The sequence below is a fragment of the Falco punctatus genome (assembly GCF_963210335.1).
Source record: "Falco punctatus genome assembly, chromosome: 3".
Taxonomy (NCBI): domain Eukaryota; kingdom Metazoa; phylum Chordata; class Aves; order Falconiformes; family Falconidae; genus Falco; species Falco punctatus.
This window is the reverse complement of record NC_137582.1, coordinates 51,344,188-51,366,536: the sequence shown is the minus strand read 5'-3', so window position 1 is coordinate 51,366,536 and position 22,349 is coordinate 51,344,188. Positions and strand designations below refer to the sequence as shown.

General features: G+C 41.1%; 1 protein-coding gene across 5 annotated transcripts in view; it reads left to right on the top strand.

The window, feature by feature from the left end:
* The window catches only part of MAPRE2 (microtubule associated protein RP/EB family member 2), a 99,937-nt gene that overhangs the window by 71,033 nt on the left and 6,555 nt on the right, over positions 1–22,349 (top strand). For all 5 annotated transcript variants that reach the window (XM_080381510.1, XM_080381507.1, XM_080381508.1 and 2 more), the window contains 4 exons: positions 1,540–1,685; positions 3,618–3,831; positions 15,530–15,669; positions 20,015–20,173. In XM_080381510.1, coding sequence (XP_080237636.1) covers positions 1,540–1,685; positions 3,618–3,831; positions 15,530–15,669; positions 20,015–20,173 — 659 coding nt within the window. The remainder of the gene's footprint in view (positions 1–1,539; positions 1,686–3,617; positions 3,832–15,529; positions 15,670–20,014; positions 20,174–22,349) is intronic.

The following is a 22,349-nucleotide window of genomic DNA, read 5'->3' as shown; positions in this document are numbered from 1 at the left end:
GCTTGATCTTGGTAAGCCCCTTAGCAAAACCTCCTTCAGTATTTTGGGAAGCTTTTTTCAACTCCACTCTTCAACTCTGCTTTTCTTTTGGGGAAGTTACAAGCTCTGTAACCCTTCATATGATGGTTGAGTGGATACAGAGAATGAGATACTATCTCATGCATAAAGTTGGTCCTGTCAAAACAGATGCATACCCATGGAGAAAAATGTCTTAAAGTAAGTTATTGTTGTGTCTCCTGTACAACTGGGCAAGCCAAGAGTCCGCTTTGTTAATTTGGTTTTGGTATGAGCACTGAGCAGAATTATTTTTGATAAAAATCATTGTCATTGATACTGGGCTGAACTGTTAGGTGAGATCTGGACACTTGTTTGTCAAGACTGATCTGCATTAAATGCACAATAGTCCTTTTTGTGGAAGTGAAATTGAACTCGTCAGGAGTAGCCATGCGATCACTTCCCTGCCCGGTACGCGCAAGTGCAGGGGCTGCACTGCACACTCCATAGCCCTCTGCTCCAGAAATGGACTTCACTGAACCTTTACTAAGTAGAAAGCATTTTGTAGAAAACTCTATTCTGAAGAACTGAAATTGGTTTTCCTCTGATTTCCTCAAACATTTTCGTCCTTTATTTCTAAACACTTGAGTGTGTCAACAGTAAAGACTTATTTGGCAAATGGCAGTGACAGCATGATGATGTAGGAGGAAGCTCCCTGCATACAAGAAAAGGCTGGAGAGGTTACCAGTTCTCAGTACACTGTTCAGAAATTTTTCCATGTACTTGCCACTGTGTGCTGGATGAGTTATACACACAGAGGCATGCACCCCCCTACCTACTACTGTCTAAGTTCGGAGAGCCCTCAAGGTTGAACTTAGAAAACCTTATTGTTTTGAGTGAGAACTGAAGCTGGCAGCCCAGCTTCTGAAACCTATGGGCGGACTACCCTGAACTCTGCTTATTTAAACGTTTTACTTGGGAGGTGAAAATCAGTAAGGCTGTTTTTTAGACGGGTAGGAACTAACATGTTTTAAGAAGCTGGAACTTCACAATTACTTTTTTTTTTAATCACAATTTGATACAATCTTAAGTGATTGCCTTGGACTTGACTGGCATTCAGCTACAAGTGCCAGAAAAGAGATGATCTTGGTTGAATTTAGGGGGCTGTGAGGATTGAGTGGAGCTTGTTTAAGAGATTCCCATTTGGACTGTGATCTTCTCATTGTATGGACAGTTCTAGTGTGTGTAGGGACTCCCAAGAAAATCCATTTTAAATAGAAGAAAGATTTACTTTGCATTAGTCATGGTGGCTCTTCTTTCATAATGAACACAATTCATTATGCATCCAGAGTGAATGGAAAAAACCCACATTAGTACGTCACACTGCTCAATGTACATTAGACAAGTGCATCTTGGGTGCATAGCGTTAGGTTGAATTACAGCAGGGACTTATTCAGCTCAGTTGCTTTCTGCTAATGACATTAAATGCCATTTGGTCTTAGGTGGTTGCATCTGGATTAACACCAATGCATTCTCTTGTTATAGGAGCAGCTTACTGCCAGTTCATGGACATGTTGTTCCCAGGGTGCATTAGCTTGAAGAAAGTAAAGTTTCAAGCAAAGCTGGAGCATGAATACATTCACAATTTCAAACTTCTGCAAGCGTCATTTAAAAGGATGAATGTGGATAAGGTAGGCATTCTGTATTTGTATGTCAATTGCTGCAGACTTCAAGAGTTGTATGAACTGGTAAGATCAACAAATAGGGGAAATAAACTACAAAATACTTAAAGTCCACTTTTTCAACTTTCGGACTGAAAGCTGGAGTTAAAAGTTGTATGTAAAGATGATGTTCTTGATCTTTCTTCATCTGAAAGAGGGTATTTAGGCATGAAGGAAAAAATTTGGCATGCTCCATTTAGGTACAAACTGAAAATTGAGTCCATGTGTCCTCTGAGGAACTTTGCAGCCTAACTCATTGTATCTTAATATCAGAGACCCTTTTGATAAAATACCATGTGTTAGAAATTCTGTACCATCAGTGAACCTTAATTTTAGATACAGTAAAATTATTGGTGACCTGAATTTCCAACAAAATAACTTGGAAATATGCTGTTCCCATAAGCATTCCATGTTTCTTGTCCAAAACAGGGTTTAAGGAATTTAAATTACTCAAGAGCTGGAATAATTTACCTAGTGAATCGATAAGTTGGACAGCACATGTGATCTTGTAAAGCTAAGAATGGAAGTCTCTTAGAAAATGGCTTGTTCGACCATAAGGTATTGGTTTGTGCTTGAATATGAGAGTCTGATGGACTCACCAATGTAGTTTTAGTTTTATACAGATGCAGTACCTGTATACCATTTCAAGGTTCTGCTCTGGTTTTAGCGTTTCCTGAAATGTAAACAGTCTTAATCGAGAGTCCTGTAACACTTTTTTTATAAAGCACTGGAAAGCCCTCATTGTTTCCTGAAATGTTGTGGATGCTTCTATTTACACTGTGATTTGCTAGTGAAATATTGGAAAGCCTAATAAAGTTAATGTTTTCAGTTTTTCTGTTGGCAGCAAACTTACTATACCATCTCAGTGTAAAATTAAGATACAGGTGGAACTACCTGAAAGGACATGCTAAATGCCACGTTAATCCTTCTAGGAGTATCACAGACTTATAAAATGCTGCACATACGGCTTAACCTTGAAGAAGAAATGGAAATTGCAGTGGTTTTCGGTACCCTTTTTCCAGCTGAAAATTGAATGCATTGGGGAGACATTAAGATCCATCTAACTTGACCTTTTAATCAGCTGCATGAATTAAGCAAAGCAGGGCAACCCTCCTTCTGCAGCTGTACTTTGTGTCTGCCCACAGTGCCTGGGAAGCTTGAGCAATGTTATATTGGTCCAAGACACCTTTTGGAGCTTTCATTTCTGTGAAGATTTTGCAGGACGTGGATATGGAGACAGCCTCATAACCTTTCTTTGGTTTTGCTAAAACATTATAGGCATCTTTTTTTCAACTTCTGCATGTCCACAGACTGTTCCATGTATAGCTATATATGGAATGGAAAAAAAATTACAAGGTTAAAACCTCAGGGTTAGTTTGTATGATGAACATGTACTACCAAAATGTAGGTTGGTTTGAACTTCAGCATGTCTTGGAAAAAGCTGCTGGGTTTTTGTAGTTCAAACAGTAAGACAGAGAGCAAGAAACTACCATGTGGACCTTTTGAAGAACTGTGGATTTTTAGTATGCCAAACTGTAGCACGTCCATTGAAAACAGAAATCCCTAGTTAGCTGAATATAGTGCTGCTCCCAGAGCAGCTTTATTCATCATGGCTGTCACTGCAATAGGAAAGGAGTAACCCTGGAAGAGCAATTACAGAGGCTTAGATACACCCACTTTATAGCCACTTCAAAGGCTGTGACTTTGTTTTATTTTGATTCTATTTCTTATTAAGAGCACTTGCAAGTCCACCATAATCCCCTTTCTTTTAGGAAGCAAACAATGGGAGAGGAATATATGCTGATATAGTTAGTAGACTTTTTCCCAAATAAGTGTGTGATGTAATTTTTAAATTTAAAAATGGCAGTGATATGTTATTGAGACCTTTCTTCTACCTTTCAGGTAATTCCTGTGGAAAAACTGGTCAAAGGGCGCTTCCAGGACAACTTAGATTTCATTCAGTGGTTTAAGAAGTTCTTTGATGCTAACTATGATGGGAAGGAGTATGATCCTGTGGAAGCTCGACAAGGCCAAGATGCTATTCCTCCACCAGATCCTGGTGAACAGATCTTCAATCTGCCCAAAAAGTCTCACCATGCAAACTCTCCGACTGCAGGTATATTGCATCTTAAAGAATTCAATTTCTGTCTCTGAAGACAATTATAAACTGTGATATATATTACATAAATACTAATTTCCTCATGTGTGTGGGTCATTCTTTTTGACTGGTTGTAGGCCTAGCATCTGAGACAGAAGTTAACACCTTGTGGTGCGCTCTAGTTTGGCCCAACCCTATCAAACATGGGGTCTCCTCCACTGAACCCTTGATATAAACAATGCAGATTCTAGTGATGTCTGATGGTGAACGCAAAGGCATTTAACCTTCTTATTGCTGAGTGTGGTATGTGTAAGTGTATTCAAGAACATTAAATGGAGTGTGTTCCTCTCTCGCACCTCCACCATTACAGGAAATTGCTAGCACAGGCTGATTTCTTTTTTTATTTTTTATGGTACGTGAAATGTTTCCAAATCTTAAGGGCTGACCAGAAGGAAAAAATTAATTGATCAGTGGCTTTATGTGCTTTTTGTTCAGGGACGCTAGTCCTCTTAAGTGAACAACATAAAACTGTTGCTCTTTCTTGAAGATACCTGTCTTCTAACTTTTAATTTTGTGTTTGTACTGGGTTTTGCTAGGATAGAGTTAACCTTCTTCACAGGAGGTTGTATGGTACTGTGTTTTTCATTTTTGTGACTAGAACGGTATTGGTAAGACGTGGATGTTTTAGTTATGGCTGATCGGTGCTTACACAGTGTCAAGAACTTTTCTCTTTCTCACATTGCCTTGCCGGCAAGCAAGCTGGAGGTGCACAAGAAACTTGGAGGGAACGCAGTTGGGACAGCTGACCAAAGAGGTATCCCAGACAGTATCATGTCATGCTCAGCAATAAAAGCTGGGGGAAGGAGGAGGAAGGGTGGGAGGATGTTTGGGGTCGTGGTACTTGTCTTTGCAAGTAACTATTACATGTGACTGAGCCCTGCTTTCCTGGGGATGGCTGAACACTTGCCTGACAGTGGGAAGTGATGAGTGAATGTTTTATCTTGTTTTGCTTGTGTGCGTGGCTTTTGCGTTACATAATAAACTGTCTTTATCCCAACAAGTGAATTCTTCTCACTTTTACCCTTCCGACTCTCTCCTCCATCCCACCAGGGGACAGAGAGTGGGCAGCTGTGGGGGGCTCGGCTGCCTACTGGGGTGAAACCACAACAGTGTTCCTGGAACAGGCCAAAGAACTAAGCCTGATCTTTGGTGTTTATGTAATATGGGCATGACTGGTCACTAAGCAGATGCCATTTTTTGATAACTGAGAGCTAAGCGAACAGGAGAGTAGCTAATATTTCTTTTAAAAAGTGATCGCTGCTCAAGTGTTACTGGGGTTGATTTGCCTGTGCAGATACAGATTTGTGCAAACAAAAACATATGTGCATGCACACACAATTCTTTTATTGGTTTGTCCTGAGTGAGTTTACCTTATTCATACTAACCCATTCCTCAAATAAGGGTTAATTTTCATTTTACTTAAATCTGTTACCTGTCTTCTCATGGGCTGAGATATGCACCAGTGCTGGTAAGGGGAAGGGGCAGGTATCAGGCGCCCTTAGTTTTAGGCTGGCTTATGCTCTGGATCATACCCAGAGTTCTGCTTTGATCACTTCTGACGTCCAAGTGGGGCTTACTTGGCCAGCTGCCTTCAGCTCATTAGTGCTTCCAGGAAACTGAGCACCTAATAGCAGGCCAGAGCTGCTTTGGGCTTCTAAAGCTTGTCTGCATCTTTGTTTTGCACCATCTTGTGTCTGAACTTCTGAATTTCAGGGCCTGGTACACTATAATTTCCCACGTGATGTCTTGCACTCCCTTTGAAAACAAAAAAACCCGAGTGCTAATGTCACAATGTTGTCCAACTGAGAAACTGGAAAAGACGCTTTTATTAAATACAGACTTTACCACGCTTGTTAATTCTTCTTGCAGATGATCTGTTTTTGCCAAAGTCACAAATGTGCTATCCAAAGTAGAGCTGTGGAGATGACAATTCTAGAAAAATAGAATAGCTACTGGAGTGGAACCATCTAGCTGATACGGAGGATAATGCAGTGATCTTGTGTGGTGTCACTGGTTGTACGAAGAGCATGTCCTGTACCTTCCCAGCCCGTGTATGGAATAGGAAAACAGAGATAGTGTGATGAGTTTTGGTAAGGTCTTGTGGCTATGAGAGTTAGCCTTTTCATGGAAAGCTTCCATCGCTCTTAAGTATAGTCCAGAAGTATGACAGGCAGGATGCCATTTTAATTTCTGTTGAGCTGAGGAGGGGGCGTGTGGATATTTCATGATGCTAGGTGAAATGAGAGTTCTGGCTTGTATTGCTGCTTGTGTTTTAGAACTAGGGCTATTTCAGTTAGGTGTCAGTCATTCGAAGGTTTATGCAGTTTCTGGGTGAGCAGGTATTTGTTTTGCTGATGTATTGAGCCTGTGTGCCTGGCCTGCCCACACCCTGTAGCCTGGTCACTTGAAAGGATGGGAGTCCTTACGGGGTGCTTGCTGACAGAGAGAGGACACTGGGAGGAGTGCCGTATGCATCTGCGAGCTTGTGTGTGCCTCATCTTCTGCCATTTTGGAGTAAATTGAGATGATGTGGAAGTAAGTGCTGGGTAGCTGGGAAATTGCCATAAAAGATGTGCTTCTGTACCTCTGCCTTGTGCACCTGCGTGCTTAGCTGGAAATGAAGGCTTGTTTTTTTCATTACGGTTGTTATAGGAACTGTAATATGCCCATGTGAGCAAAGCAAGGTTAGCCATTTATATGAAAAGGGCAAAAAAAGAGAAGGCCTCGTGAGTTCCCCTGCAGCATGTTAAGAATTCCCTGCCCCATCTGGAGCTTTGTCTTCCTTGATGTTACAGACTCCGAGAGAATATGTGCCCGTGAGTAAGTACAACATCAGGTGGCATAGTTTAAGTTGCTACCTATGACTTTTATGTTGTTCTTTTGTTCTACTTTCCTGAGTCTTCAGTGAAATGGCTGAGGTTTTGGGCACGGCTGTACTTCCATTGACTTTGTTGTGGGAGCAATAAACATTGTGGGCTGCTGATGCAATAACCTCTTACACCAATGCAGCAAGCATTTGCCAGCATCTGTAGCCACTCACCTCGGGTTTTGTACATTTTCTTTTTTTATGTCATTTTTAATTTGTGTGATTTGCTCTACATTAGCACTGAACCTTTGAAATCTTAGTACTGCCTTGTTTCAGTTCATTAACAAAACAAAAAGGAAGCAGTAGTGAGAGAATATAAAGAACTCAGAAGATCTTTCAACATAATCCAAAAGTTTTTAAACGGTGCGCAGTGGACATACCTAAATGTAGACATCTGTTGTTTAGTGTCAGGAGCAAGCACACATATGGATACACATTCATATTATATTTTTGGTTATGACAGACTCCTAAATATGCCTAGATTGGTCAAATATATACATTTCTAAAGGAGTAATTTATTTACCCACTAGCAATATCGTATGTGTTTCAGATGATTCCTGTTGTTCCATGGAATAACTCTTCCAGTGCCCTTTGTCAGAGTTCTGGTTTTGAGTGATTTAGGAGGTGCCGATCTCTTGAATTACTCATCACTTCTTTGTAACACTCACTGTATTTTCAGAGTTAGACTAAGATGTGTCTTTCAATTAACAATAAAGTGGTCAAATCCCTAAGGACTTCTCTGAAAGTTTGCCCCAAAAGGTACTGGCATGAGTTAGAATTATGTTTGGTATTTTAATCTGACACTAAAGCTTGACAAGACCTATGGTATCAAGGATCTGCTTTCCATACATATATCTACCTACGTCTCTGCAAATGCAGAGTGTGGTCTTTATTTCATTTTTTTAAAATGCTTTTAAAACAACCCAAAACTCGAGAAATCTGAAAACGCGCCGTTTTTTGTCGGGAAGCAGGCCAGCAGCCATGGCCTTCCAAAGGCAATCCGACTGAGGAGTCAGCGCAGGTCAAGGATAATGCAGCTCGGAAATGGAAGCATAAATAGGTCCCTGCAACTAATCTGCTGTGCCACCCTCACGTTGCCTCGTCCCTTCCTTGAGAGACACAGCCGATTTGTTGCAGAACTGATGGCAGCACAGTGGGTGGATGGCTTTGGCAATACCTGTAGAAGGCTGCTTCTAGAAAGAGTAGGAGCAGCAAGGATCTGCCAGGTAAATGCAGCTCCCTGCTGGGGGAATGAATATGTTTTCATCCTTCGAGGAGCGGAGCCAGCAGCACAGATCACCGCTGCAGGCTCTCTGCCAGCAGCACCACAGCTGCTTTTAGATATAATGCCATCTGCCAGCCCTGAGCCGACTTTCGATCTACAGCTCCGCTCTTCTCTAATGCAGTGGTAAGCAGCCTACAGATGTAGAGTCAAAATTATGGCAAGGGATTAAAATATTAGGGCACTGTTGTTTGTACCGGTTCTAATGCTCCCTGTGGAAAACAGCAGAAAAAGCTTCATCTGATCAAATTGAAAATGGTGATCAGGTTGTCAGGGTTTTAGCTTAGTGTCTTACATAAGTATTGCTGTATGTCAGAGCAAATCTCTGTGGAGCATTGTTTTGTGTATGGGTGTGGGGTGTCAAAAAAGCACAGGTAAAGGACAGCTTAATCAAATTAATTATTTACATATAAGCTAAAAATGCAGGAGGTTCTTAGATCTGAAGGCTGTTAGAAGTTTTAGCTTGAAATATTCAGTGAGAGCAGGATGACTAAAGCAGAGCTGGAAAATACTGGAGGATCACATGAAGGCTAAAAATACTCATGCTATGACAGGGAAAATAACCAGGGCAGAATGAACTGTTTGTGCACGAATGCTTTATGTATACTGTGCCATTGAAGAGCCAATTGCACACAAAAAAAATACTGATTTTCTTTAGGGAAGTGGTATATTCTACTGTGGCAGATGTGCTGTAAATTAATTTTGAGGGATAAAAATACTCAGAAAAAACAGGCTTTATTTTAGCAGCCAGTGATGTGATTAGGACTCCTGGGAGACTAGAGAACTCATGCTAATGATTTTTTTTCTTTGCTTTCCACTAAAACATGCTACCTTTTTCCCCAAGTGGCTGGCAGTTGTTGTTGTTGGTGGTACCCTCCGCTTGCAGCGGTGCGGTGCTTCAGGGCAACGTGGCAGAGCTGGAGATGGAAAATGCCATGGGGCGACAAATTGAAAATGCTTTTGTGTCTGGTTCATACGAGGCCAGGAATTGTACTAGCCGATGGGAACAGCATGTGCAGTGACAGTGCTGGCCTGGGAGGTAGAAAGTGGCTTAGCCTTAATACAGACACACCCCTTCTGCCAACGTGAGGAGAGTTTAATTTTTAAACCCACTGAGCCCAAGAATTTAGACCATGAAGGAGTGCTGCTTGCAGTGCAGGAGCCAGGGCCTTTTTTCTAGAAAGCAAATTGTGTTTAGAAAAGTGGTGAAAATTGCTGTCTTAATTTTCCGTGTACTATGGGTGTGGTTTGAATGTCTGTGTTGCTCAGATTTTTGCATGATCTTTCAAGTTTCAATATGCACTTCTTCCCATGTTTTCTTTCAGATTTTTCCTTTTGAGACTGCTTTCTCCTTACAGCTAAGCAGACAGTTGAATTTTAGAAAACGCATGGTTTTAGGAGCATTTCAAATTTTAAATTGTATCCTTCTGTTAAGCCTATGTGGAATGGTTTCATCCACTGAAGATGAATGCTTGCATGCTTGAAGGTGTTTGTAGAGAAAACAGGGGTTTCAGTTAGAACAATTAACCAACATTTTAATGGCAGCTATTATTTTAGATCTAAAGAGAAGTCTTCATTTATGCTGGGGAAAAGGCTGTGGGTTAGTTCCCAACTATCAAATCTCCTTCTATTAAAGACAAACTGAGAGAGTCGTGCCATCAGCAAAACTTTATCATCTGACAAGTAGACTGCCTGATATGTTCTTGCTTGGATTGCTCTGCTGAAATTTGTAAAAGGTGCTTCAGTTGCAAGTACTTGTACACACTTCTCTGTCAGCTGTCTGGCGGTGATGACCAACGTAGAGCTCATCAGACTGTGCTGTAGCCAGCAGCAGTGGAGGTAGGGAGAGCTGAGGGGACAGAGGGGTCCTGCCACCCAGGGAAAGTGAGTACCACAAAATAATTAGGCAGTTGCACTGCAGCATGTTGGGATGCTAAAAGTCAAGTCAGATTTTGTCTGAGGTCGTTTCATTCCCATTAAGCATCATTTGTCACCACTTGTGCTATTAAGTATCCCTAAATTGAGCAGTTTCTTCCATCCCGGTGTAGCTGCAACAATAAGTATGTGTGAATATTAATTCTTATACTGTTCTCAGTCATTGATTTTAAGTGGATACAGAGTTTTTCTTTAGCTCATGAAGAAATTGCTAGCTCTGTGGCCTCTTGGTGGGTTTGTTTTTTCTTCTGTGGCATGCATCAGGAATACTAATTTTATGGAATCCTTTAATTTGACTGAAGATAGATGGTGAGTGATTCTCAAATTCCTCTGAAGTCAGTGGTCATGTGGACTCAGCCAAGCCTTATGCTTGCTCAGGGCTTCCATTGCTCTCCGCACCATCCTCATGCATGTCTACACTGTAATCACACACATGTTTTCTTGGAATCTTACATAAATATTTAACGGTGTATTAATTGCTCATATAGCTTCAAGGAAGATTTCTCCATAAAGAGTAAATAGGTTTCTTGTCTGCAGGACTGCACTTGTGATGTAAAGCGACTGGGAATTCACAGCCTGGCTTTGCTGTACCCAAAATCTCTACAGTACCAGCATCCACTGTTCTAAATTGCAGAAGTGTACATCTCTTTGTGAAGCTTACGTCTTCACCAAAAAGAATAGTAACGCTGAAACTGTGCGGGATATATTTAATTATGATGGATTGACTAGTTATTTTTTCTGGAGCACTGCAGATAGAAACCTGTAATGCATTTCAAAGTTGGTTCATCTAACTTATTTCAGTACAACAAAAAAATAATTTGTCTTTCAAATGGGAATTTATTTTTCCCATCTCTGCTAGCGTTACATGGGGCAAGTACAAAAGTTTATGCAGGTGCTAACTGAAGCAGCTGCAATACTGTTTACAAAAAATTCCAGTTGGACCCTGCATTGGTCTAAAGTCAGAGTATGCTGTAACAGAAGTTCTCACAGAACAGTGGAAGTGGGAAGGCACCACCGAGATCATCCTGTCCGACCCTCCTGCTCTAAGCAGAGTCACCTAGAGCTGGTTGCCTAGGACCATATCGAGTCGAGTTTTGAGTATCTCCAAGGATGGAGACCCCCCAGCCTCTCTGGACTGCTTGTTCAGGTGTTTGGTAACCCTCAGGGTGAAGAAGTTTTTTCTTATGTTTAAATGGAATTTCTTGTATTTCCATTTGTGCCCATTGCCTCTTGTCGTTTGACTAAGGGCCACTGAAAGAAGTGTCTCCATCTTCTTTGCAGCCTCCCCTCACGCACGTATAAGAACCCCCTGAAGCTTCTCTTCTCCAGGCTGAACAGTCCCAGCTCTCTCAGCCTTTCCAGTCCCTTAGCCATCTTCATGGCCGTTTGTTGGACTCTTTCCAGTATGCCCATGTCTCTCCTGTGCTGGGGAGCCCAGAACTAGACCCAGCACTCCAGACGTGCCTCATCAGTGCTGAGCAATGGGGGAGAATCACCTCCCCCAGCCTGCCGGCAATGCGCTTCCCAATGCAGCCCAGGAGGCTGTTGGCATTCCGTGCTGCGAGGCTGCATTGCTGGCTTGTGCTCCTCGTGCTCAACTTGGTGTCCACCACAACCGCCAAGTCCTTTTCTGCCCCACTGCCTCCCAGACTGTTGGCTACCAGCATGTTCTGGGGCGTGCATGGAGCTGTTCCTTTCCAGGGGCAGGGGTCTGCACTTCTTTCTGAACATCAACAGTGAGTTTGAAAAGGAATTGGTAACGGGTAACATTTATGGTGCTGATTACAATGCAGTTCTCTGTGATCAGTGAGGAGAGCTGGTTATGAGATATTCTTTTATATAAAATATTTGTGTAAATTTTTGTGCTTCCTCAGAATTTGTAAGTGGGTTATAATATAAATATTTTCATGGAAGATATTATTTTGGACAGATTTTAAACTACTTGGATTATATTATAGTCCCTCTGAGCAATGCATTAGGAATTATTCCACAATTGCACTAATTGAGTGCAAAGTCATTATGGTGCTCAACAGCAAAGTCATTAAGTCTACCAAGATCTTTCATCTCCATTTAAATATCTGGCTGTTTGAAGTACTTTGTACTACTCTACCAACCAGCAGCCTTTAATTCTTTTATGAAATTAAGCTTTTGTTAGAATGGGAAGCTTACCTCTGAGCTTGTTCTAAAACTGATATTTCAAAATAAGTGTGTGGTAAAGCTTTTTTTTTTCTTTTTTTTTTTTTTTTTTTTTGCCTCCAGGAAACTTTAAATTAGGAATCCCTAGGCATTTTCTGTTGCAATTAAGTTCTATCCAGCTGTTGCTGATACCATCTGAAACGCTCAAGTTAGCTGTTTTTTATCTGTGTTACTGAAATTGGAATATCATGTTCATTTAAGAGCTGATCCTAAGCAGCAGAGCAAAAGTCAATTTCCTTTGATTTGTCTGGACTTTATAAAGCTTAGTAACACTTTGCTGTAGAAATTCAAAAGACTGTTGTTTTCAAAGGAGGGCAGAATATAATGCGGTGTATTGGTGCTACCCAGCCCTCTGTCTGCAGGCAGTGGTGATGTGGACTTGCTCAGCACGCTCTGGGAGGGTGCCTCAGCTGCAAATTAGAGAGAATACCTGGGGATAAAATGTTTGTGCCTACTCTGTCCTTAACTCTCTCTGCAGGTTAAAAAGAGGTGTGTACTTAATGATTTGGCTTTTTGTGATCAGTACTGTGATCTACAAAGAACTAGCTCGCTTCACGGTGCTGTTGAGCATGAAAGGGAGCAGTATCCTGTGGCTGCACAAGATGCTTTGCTTAGGTCTTGCACTGTGATGCCCCAGGAGAAATGGTGAAGAGCTGACAGGCTGGGGGATGCTGCCCAAGAAAAGTTGAATGGCTTCTCCTGTGCTTGTGTGCAGGTGCTTGCTGCCTAGGGGAAGTCCGGTGGAGTCTTCAAGTAGAAGAAGGGTAGTTGGTAGAGGGGGGAGCTGCATCGACCCACCAAGGTTTCACATCTGAAGGTCCATAGCTTGTTTTATAACATTCAGTTTTCAGTTGATATCCTGAACTGTGCCTTGCAGGTGTAGAATACAATAAGAAATAAATATTGACACCTTGGATTAGTATACATATTTATTATTTTATATGTTTTATAGGTAACTGTTGCAGTTGCATGTGATACAAGTATTCATTAATAATATAATAAATAAATATAAATATATAAAATTAATACATAAATAGCTTAAGACCAAACTAGAATGCTATAGTCAAAGTGATCATTTCATGTGTGTGTTATCGTGCATATTTTGACATCAGTTTTCTTCTGTTTATCCACTAATCCAAATGAAAATGATTTTCCTGGCTTTGAGAGCATATTAATAATCCTGCTCTGAGGCAGCTGATTTTTAGTTAGTCAGAATATGGACTGAACCTAGAAAGCATTGAAGGCAGGATGCTAAAGCTTATGCAATTGCCTAAAGAAAGAAAGAAACAGTAGCAAAACATCTTGGCAATTTTTAAAATTTTCCCACAAATGATTTATTCTCTGCTGATCTAAGTATGATGTGAAAAGAAGTTTAATTTCAGGCATGTACACAACATGGAATTTTCCCAGCTTTAGTAAGTCTGTTTACTATATCTGAGATTTGCTAGAGTTTGTGAATGCACTTAGACATAGAAGCTATTGGAGTCACTAATTTAAAAAAAAAAAAAACCAACCAAAATAAAACGCAACATATATATTGCTTTTTCTTATCTGTCTTATATTAAAGAACATAGAAAAGGAGGATGGGCATCTTGCACAGAAATGTTTACACATGTTAACTGAATTATAGAGTTGTTTATTTGTGTTCTGTTGGCATTAGATGACCCATTTTATATCGGGTTATCCTTAGAGGCAGGAGGAGACGCTTGTTACAGACAGAGGCCTGTGACTAAATCAGGAAGGCTTAAGCAAGCTTGATTAAATAACACATTGCTGCTGTCCTTTCCCATCGCTTTTCAGCTCCTCCAAGGGACCAGTGTACACAGTCTTGGGTCAGTGAGATTGTGTGAGCTCCACAATCTGGTCATATTTGTGGGCAGCCCCACAAGTTGTGTCTCTCCCCCTCCTGCCTTTCCCTGCTTCCTTGCAATTTTTTCCTAGCCATGCCTTTGTAAAACATTTGGTTTACAATGAATTGCTTTATTAAAGTGTTTTCTGACACTGGGGATACGTTGTGGAAATGGCAACTTAGGACAATTTATAGCGTGCCATAAATCAAGTAATCATATGGGAGGAGCAGCTGGTAAGATACGGGGTTGGAAGGTGGCTGCTGAGAAAGCCAGGGCAAATCCCTCTGGAATTGGTGAACTGAAAGCTCAAGCTCAGAGCTCAGCTGGGAGTTTGCTTGCTGCATTCAGGCTTTCTCTTGCACCCTGTGTGGCCTGGGCTCCAGAGCCGGCAGCATTTGATGGTGGAGGATGGCCATGGAGCCCATCAGCATGTCCAGACAACTGTGTTTTGCTCTTTGTAAGAAACAGTGACAAACATGGGTGCTGCAGAGCAGGACTGCTGATTCACATGCCTGCTTAATAAATAAAATAGGTCAGAGGGAGGGCTGGGTTTCTGTTCCGTCTTCTTGACCCAAGCGATTTTTGCACAAGACGTATGTCCACTGCATCTGAAATTTATTCTGAGTTGGAGGGGGTAAGGAAAAAGCTGAGAGTCAGAGTACAGTGCTTGTGGGGGCCGAGGCAAGGTGGGCAGCTGTGAGCCAGGCACTCGTGTACCAACGCTGAGCAACGAAATCAGGCGGGCAGTGACACAGAGGAAAGGTGGAGAGGCAGAGCACGGTGTGAGGAGCTGGCTGTGAGGTTCGTGTGAAGGCACCAAAAACCCTTTCACACAAATGTTCCTCTGCTTGGGCATTTGTGGGCCACAGGTATTGTGAAAAAGAGTGCCTGTATGCTCTTGTTATTGCCAGTTTTGCTGGTAAAGATGTTGCTTCATATTCTGGCAGATTTGCAGTGCAAGTAATTAAAAACAAATCGCAAAACCTAAGCAGATCAAAAGTCATCTTGGTCACTATGGCAACTGAGTTCACCGATGGATTTAATTCTGCGTGCTCTTGTCTGAATTTCAATGCCCTTGTCTCAGGGATGGCTTAACGTTTGAAAATGAGGAAAGCACAAAGGCAGTTTAGTTGAGTTTATTTCAAATCTGTCTTTCTCCAGGGAAATTGAAAATAGATACAGACACTAAATATTGGGCTGGGGGAATGGTCTGTTAACTGCACATTTATTTTTTTTTTTAAAGCTGAAAGCTGCTGAGAACTAAGGGAACTTTATCTTCTTAGTTTGATATTTGTTTATTTTAGTTTGAGTTACTTCGCTCTGACTGGCAAACTCAAAACTGCTAGGAAATGTGTTTTTTCCTTTCCTAAGATACAGCAGCACAGGTTCTTCCTCCACTGTCACCTGGAAGTGAGAGAGAGAAAGGCTGTCCGTAAAACAAATACTTTTGTTTCAGTACCAGGTTAATTGGAAAGTAATTATCATGGAGGTAGATCTTGATTCTTATTTATTTATTGTATTTTTCAGGTGCTGCTAAATCCAGTCCAGCTTCTAAACCAGGATCAACACCCTCTCGCCCATCTTCAGCAAAAAAAGCCGCACCAAGCAGCTCAGCATCCAAATCAGATAAAGATTTGGAAACTCAAGTTATACAGCTCAGTGAACAGGTAAATTTGCTTGAGGCATAAAATTAGATGCGTTCATTGTCACAGACAGGCATGAAATCTAACATTGCCCTCTGTTGAATGATGCTCTCCAGAATTATGAAGGGATAAAAGATTGAAATAGCTCAGCTGGGAAGAAAAAAAAGAAAGCGATCTATTGTTAAAAATAACATATGACAAAGATGACTGGTGTTTGCCAGTGTTTTTTAAAGGTGATTTTAGGAATAGCAGGTAAGTCTTGCTGAAGTATGATAATTTTATTAGATGTTGAAATTTATCTTTTATTTCACTTTGATAGGAAAAATCCCAATAGTGTCTTTGCTCTGGTGTATTACAAATTTGAAATAAATCATTTTAATGTGTCGTTGTGGAGAAAACAAGCCTGTTTGTAATACCAAGGTGTTAGAGACTTGCAGCTGAATCAAGACTAGCTCATTGCACTCTGCTTTCTGGAAGGCAGGCGTTCAGGTAATACGCCTTTTTCATTTAAATATGTGATCTACCTTCATGAGAATACGTAGTTATGTTATAAATAATGTTCTGCAATGTAATTAATAAAGCTTCAGAATTTTTTTTTAATGTTAGGAATGTAAGGGCTTAATTTTAATTTATGCTATGGAGCTTTACGCCATGAGGAAAAAAACTCCTATTTTAGTCTGAGCTGCCTGGCAGCTGCATTCAGGAAGAAGTCATTATTCTGGATCAAGTGTAATTTTCCACAATTAAGGGCGTTTCAGTTTCAAACTTCCATTGACCTGAACAACAAAGATTTCAGTTTGCTGGGGCACTGTTTGCAAATTCTTGGCTACTAGCTTCGCTTAAAGCTGGTGGATGGGTAGCCATGTCCCAGACATGGCCGACTGTGGATTCAGGGTTTAATTCTGAGCAGTAGAGAGCAGAACAGGGTCCACCAGCCCTTCCAGTGGGCTTTTGATTGATGCTGTAACAGAAAAGTTTTTAAATGTTGCACTTAGCTTTTTCATGGAAGTTTGGGGTTTTTAATCAGCGTAAGGGTGGAGTTCAAACGTCAGCTTAATGCACCTTAAACTGTGACATTTATACTCGGAAGTCAGAATGTGTTTGCTTCAGGAGGAAGAGTTGGTTGGGATCTGAGAAACATAAAAATAGTTGATCTTTACTAAAATAGGCAGTCACTAGCACATCTACTGCTAATGTATTCCTAGCACGTTCCATGTGTGAAAACCTTAAGCTTAATATACAAATAACCCTGAGGGAAAGCTGATGATTTTCCCCATCACCAAAGAGGAGAAGAAACTGAAGATTTGGAAAGCTGGTGTTTTAATAGCTAGTTTTTAAGAGACGACTTCTAGCTGGAATGGTCTAGAAGTAGTCTTTTATTATTATTATTTTTAAATGCTGGCATTTTGGTATCTCATTTCCCACTAATGGTTACTTGTGCACCATGGGCATAGAACACAAGCCAAAAAAGCTGTGCTGCAAGCAGTCTTGAGCCAGGTTTTTCTGACCCCTAGTCTGAACATGCTGGAAGAGCCAAATTGCTTGGGTTTTGCCACTCTCCAGCAACCAGGGAGATGCAGACAGCAGCCACTTTTACCCAGTTGCTGTCTTAATTACAAGTAAGACATGTTGAATGGTATCTGTGGATAACAAATTCCTATGTGGCTGTAATAGACTTTATTTCAGCGCTTTCATGGATGGCAGCTAAGGGAGATTGAAACGTCTGAACTTCCATGCAATTTGTAGTGGAAAATTTTAAATAGTGGGAATGTCTGTACACTGTATTTTACCATAGAGTAGCTTAATTTGCTATTTGCAATAATCGTATGCTGCCCATAACATTTGCTAGTTTAACGGCTCCCGGAAATCATAAAGTTTCTCTTAAAATTTTCTTAGCTATTGCCATGGTCCCTGATAGTAAATTGAACACTTCCAAGAAATGTCACTGTGCACTGGAACTTGATTACCCATAGCATTAAAATACTGAAGTGGTCTCTGCTGTGGTTTTGGTCTGTGCCAGCTAGCATTCTCCCAAAGCATTTCTGAGCACAGCGGAAGAGACAACACACACCAGGGACCGGTACATGCAGAGAAGGAACCTTTACATACGGAGAGTGGTCCCAGGAACCCTTAACTCTATGCTACTATACACATATTTTCTGAAAACAGCACCATCTTGACTGCGTGCTTACAGTACATGCTTAATCTCCAGCCTGGTTCTGCAGTCCTGTGAGTATTCTCCTACTACCAATAAGTGCCGTCAGAGAAAAGACCAGTTAGTAAGAAATGCTGCCTTTGTACCCGTTAACTGGATGGCAGAGGGGTACTTCTGGTCCAGAAACAGAGCATGGGAGCCAGCGCGCGCTGTTCCTCATTACAGGATCAGCCTTTTGGCGTGTTCCTAGAAGGAAAGAGGAGGATGTGGGTGTGCTCGGTATCTGAAGAAAAACAAATTAATGTGTTACAGACAGGTAGTTGATATGTAGCTGAAGAAAAGCATATCTGGTCTGGTTATAACAGTGTTTACTATATGTTGTAGTTAATGAACTGTGAGCATATACACGTAATTTAATGATCCTGTTTCTGAAACTGCAGTGAACATGATAGAATGAAAAGAGGAGAATGCCTTCACAGTAAACAGATCAGAAAGGGAGATGGTCTATGCTGTTAGCTGCCAGTGTTTCAGCTGAAGTTCACTGGTTTCCCAAGCCCGAGCAAGAAACCTGGAAGCTGTTATGTTCTTGTTCTGTCTGGATGCAGGTGTTGCTCTCAAGGAATATGCTGCTGCAGATCAAGGAGACACATCTTAAATGTGAGGTCTTCATCTATAGACCAAAATACCATAAACACGTGTCCCATTTTGCTGTTCTTACTTTCATGAATAAATAGTTAATTTTAAGGTGACTGGTCATTGTATCAGTCATAGATTCAAACTGTCAAGGGAAGACTTGAGAGTCGCACTCGGGCAGCTGGTCAGAACTGGGTTAGTATGTGAATTAGATGCTCTGAGATCCTGCCCTGGTAACAGGTTAGTTCTGCTGTCTGACACCTCTGAGAGTGCAAACAAAGGTCAGAAAAAGGCATCACTAGCTCAGCAGTTATGGAAAAATGAACTGATAGGATTTAGAAGGCTGTCAAAGATTTGTTTGAACTCTGCTTGTACTTTTACTAGTGAAAGAAATAAATTACCTTGCAGTAGAACTGGCAACGCAGAACTTTCTATTAAATTGTATCAGTTCACTGAAATGTAGTCTGATGTGATTTAATTCATTTAACGTGTTTTATTTTTAAAAAAACATTTGTATAATTATGGCCTTAAAAATGTGGATGTTAATTTGGCTGTAATTTGGATGTGATTGGGGTCGGTGCATTAGCTTCGTTGATCATTATTTCTCTTGCTCATTACACAGCTGTCCTTCGAATTTGAGAGCCACTTACACATTATCCTGATTGTGTATACCCTGTTGGACAGTAGTTTATCTGTTATGCACCCACATAATTTCTTTTTTAGATATACATGGATATGCATTTATATGTATGTATAAAAGTATATTGCAACATCTGTCATGATTTATATGAAGCCTAATCATTAACAGCTACGTTGCCCATAAATGATTTGCATCAGTCCCAGTGGTGAAATTGAGACTGACAGTATAGCTTGAAGACTCCTGTGAACGAGTTTGCAAGGAGGATACTTGGCATGTGAGAGAATTTGTTGATAGTAGCAGCACATCAGTCAGAGCAAAAGGTCCATGGTGCAGCTGGTCAGTCGGAGTGCCAAAACACAAGTCTGTAACAGTATGGTAAGTGGGGAGGCAGAAAAGGAGAGGGGAAAAAATGACACAACGGTACTCACATTTGCAACTAGAGGACCTTTTTATTTCCTAACTAGACCACTTCCCTTTGTGAGCCTTTCTGCTAGAACTACTTATTTTTAGGCAAAGAGATACTTCAGGTTTCCCAACAACTACACATTAACCCAGGCAAAATAATGCAAGTACTGAGCTGAAAGTTTTATTATTTACCATTAAGTGACACTTCTGGCAGCTTTGCTAGGAGACAAGTCTTAAGCAGCCCTTAGTCCTGAACTGCTGCTTTGGGTTTCAGTATAAAAGAGCACTGAGAAAATTGACCTTTAAGGATCAAGGTTAAGATGCATCCAAGAGGCGTAATGGTGGAGCTTGATTTACTGTTCTCTGTTGTGTAAGGTTCAATCTAGCACTTCAGGGGAAAAAAAAAAGTAGACTTCATTTTAAGCTACAGAATTGAATATATATTTAAGATTGTTCAGCTTGCATAACTTTAGACTGAGTTGTTTTGTCTGTAGTGCACCTCACAGTTGATGCATCATGTGTTGGTTTATATGCAGGTACATTCATTAAAACTTGCACTTGAAGGTGTGGAGAAGGAAAGGGATTTCTACTTTGGCAAATTAAGGGAGATTGAACTTCTCTGCCAAGAACACGGGGGAGAGAATAATGACCTTGTCAATCGGCTAATGGAAGTCCTTTATGCTTCAGAAGAACATGTAAGTTCAAGCTTAATGTCTTTTATTTAGGCAAAAAAGCGCTTAATTTTATACAAATTTATTGGCACAGTATTGGGTCATGTCCTATATTTAGGTCAGCAGAACTGTAGCAGCTAGAATCCCCATGCTTCATCCCCCCCTCCAAAGGAAGTTTGCATTTGCAAACAACAGACTTTACAGCTTGGGGAAGGGATTCAGGATGCTAGCTGGTTGGGGGTTTTTGCTGCTTTGCTGTAGGTTTTGTATTCTAGGTTTGCTGAAGTTGATCTGAAAGGGGAGGGGGGGTATGTCACAATTTTAAATTGAATTCATATGTTTCTGAGCCTTAGCTTTGTGTTTTCATCTTCCACCTTTCTGCATAAAGTCTTTCACTCATGTTCTTTAACGTGTTGAAGATCACAGAAATTCTGACAGAGGTGCTGCTGTTCAGTGTCTACAGCTGCGAACCTTCTCTAGTCCGTGTGGAAGTGCTGCGATGCATATGGTGGAGGTTGCCAAACACGTAATTATATCTGCAGAGATAACGCTCTCTAGCATTTTTTTATCCTGTTGTTATAAGCAAAATTCTTCCTTGTGCAAACCCAATAATCCTCTGTTACCAAAATTTCAGAAATGTATTGTCTGCAAGATTAGGCAAGAATCTCATTGCATCTTAGACTTAGCACTGTAGACACTGAACAAAGCAAGAAGCTGCAAAGGGCGCTGGTTAAATTCCTCGGATACATTCAGGGATAATAATTCGGTGGAGATTTTGCTGAACTACTCCCATTCATGTTAACTAAATCCCTGTATGCATTGTACTGACGATTGACCCTTCGGTGCACGATGGCTTTGGCTCCGGAGTGTATAAGCATCAACTTAATCTCTCAGCAGTACTGTGGTGCTGTAGGCTGTCTTACATCTGTTCCCAGAAAACTGTTGCAGCGGTAATCAGCTGACTTAAATATTAAGTCAAAAGTAGTGCTGAAGAAACTACTGACTGAAATGCTTTTCTAGAAAAGACCAGTAGAGCGTAAATGCAAGTTGAGTGCAAGAGGGACATGAGCTTGCTGCTGACAGGAGCCACTGCTCAGGTGAGAAGCAGCAGGGGAAAGAGGATTTGTTGAAAGGTGTGGGACAAGTGCTAGAGAGGAAGAGGAGGAGGAAACCATTATTTTTACAGGAATAAACAATAAGACAAATTTGCCAGGCATGTGATAACAGGCTAGAAGAGTTACATACATATAGCGGTCAGAGAAAATGTCTTCTGGATTCAAGAACAGTGATTTATTTATAAAGCAAAGCCAGAAAAATCCCTCTTCTCCCCATGCCCCTACCACATCTGTCTGTCTGCGTTGGCTTAAATAGCAATTGATTCTGTGCCAAAGAATGCATTTATTGCTTTTCTTCCTGCAGTTTTCCTTACAGGCAGAACACATTACAAAATGTTCTACTTCAGTCCACATCCCAGTGTTTTATCTCCTTCCTCCCTCCAAATCTTTCTCTGTTGAAAGCATCGTCTGCGCCTGCGCATGAGCTACATACAGTGACTGTGCCTTTATCTAAAACGTGCTTGCAGTTGGAGGCCGGGTATGTCACTTGAGCAGGGGAGCACTGCTCCCCTGGAGGAGAACACAGAGGCCACCTCCCACACAATTTTTTTGTACCTTGTAGTGGGTGACTTGATCTCTCTATCTTCTGGGGTGCATTCCTCCTCAGCCAAGCAGATGGACTGCGATTTGCTGAGGAAAGACCCCGGTGCATTAGCACTAAACCAAAGACTGGTTCCCTTGCTGATGCAAGTCTTGCCTACTTTTTGTTTTCAGACCTTGCTGTCTCATTGCCCTGCTTTGACCTTCAGTTCTGTTTTTTTCTCTCTCTGTAACTAATTTGTCCCAAATTAAATTCTGTGTCTCGCAGCATTTTGCAGGTTAATTCCTCAGTCACAGCAGTTTGGCTTTCCCAATCCCCAGATGGGAAATAGCCCCAATTCCCAAACCACAGGCAGTTCCAGCATTCCTGGTTTCTTGCTAATGAGTTCATCATAAATGCAGCTTAGAATTTTTATAAAATCTCTGTTTCAGAGTGTCTTGAGTATACAGAGGCAAAGGGGGTGGGGTGGGAAGGATTACACTAGTTTTCAGTGTTTGTGACACATGTATAAATTACATTGTGGCCATGAGGCTTTCCTTCAGGA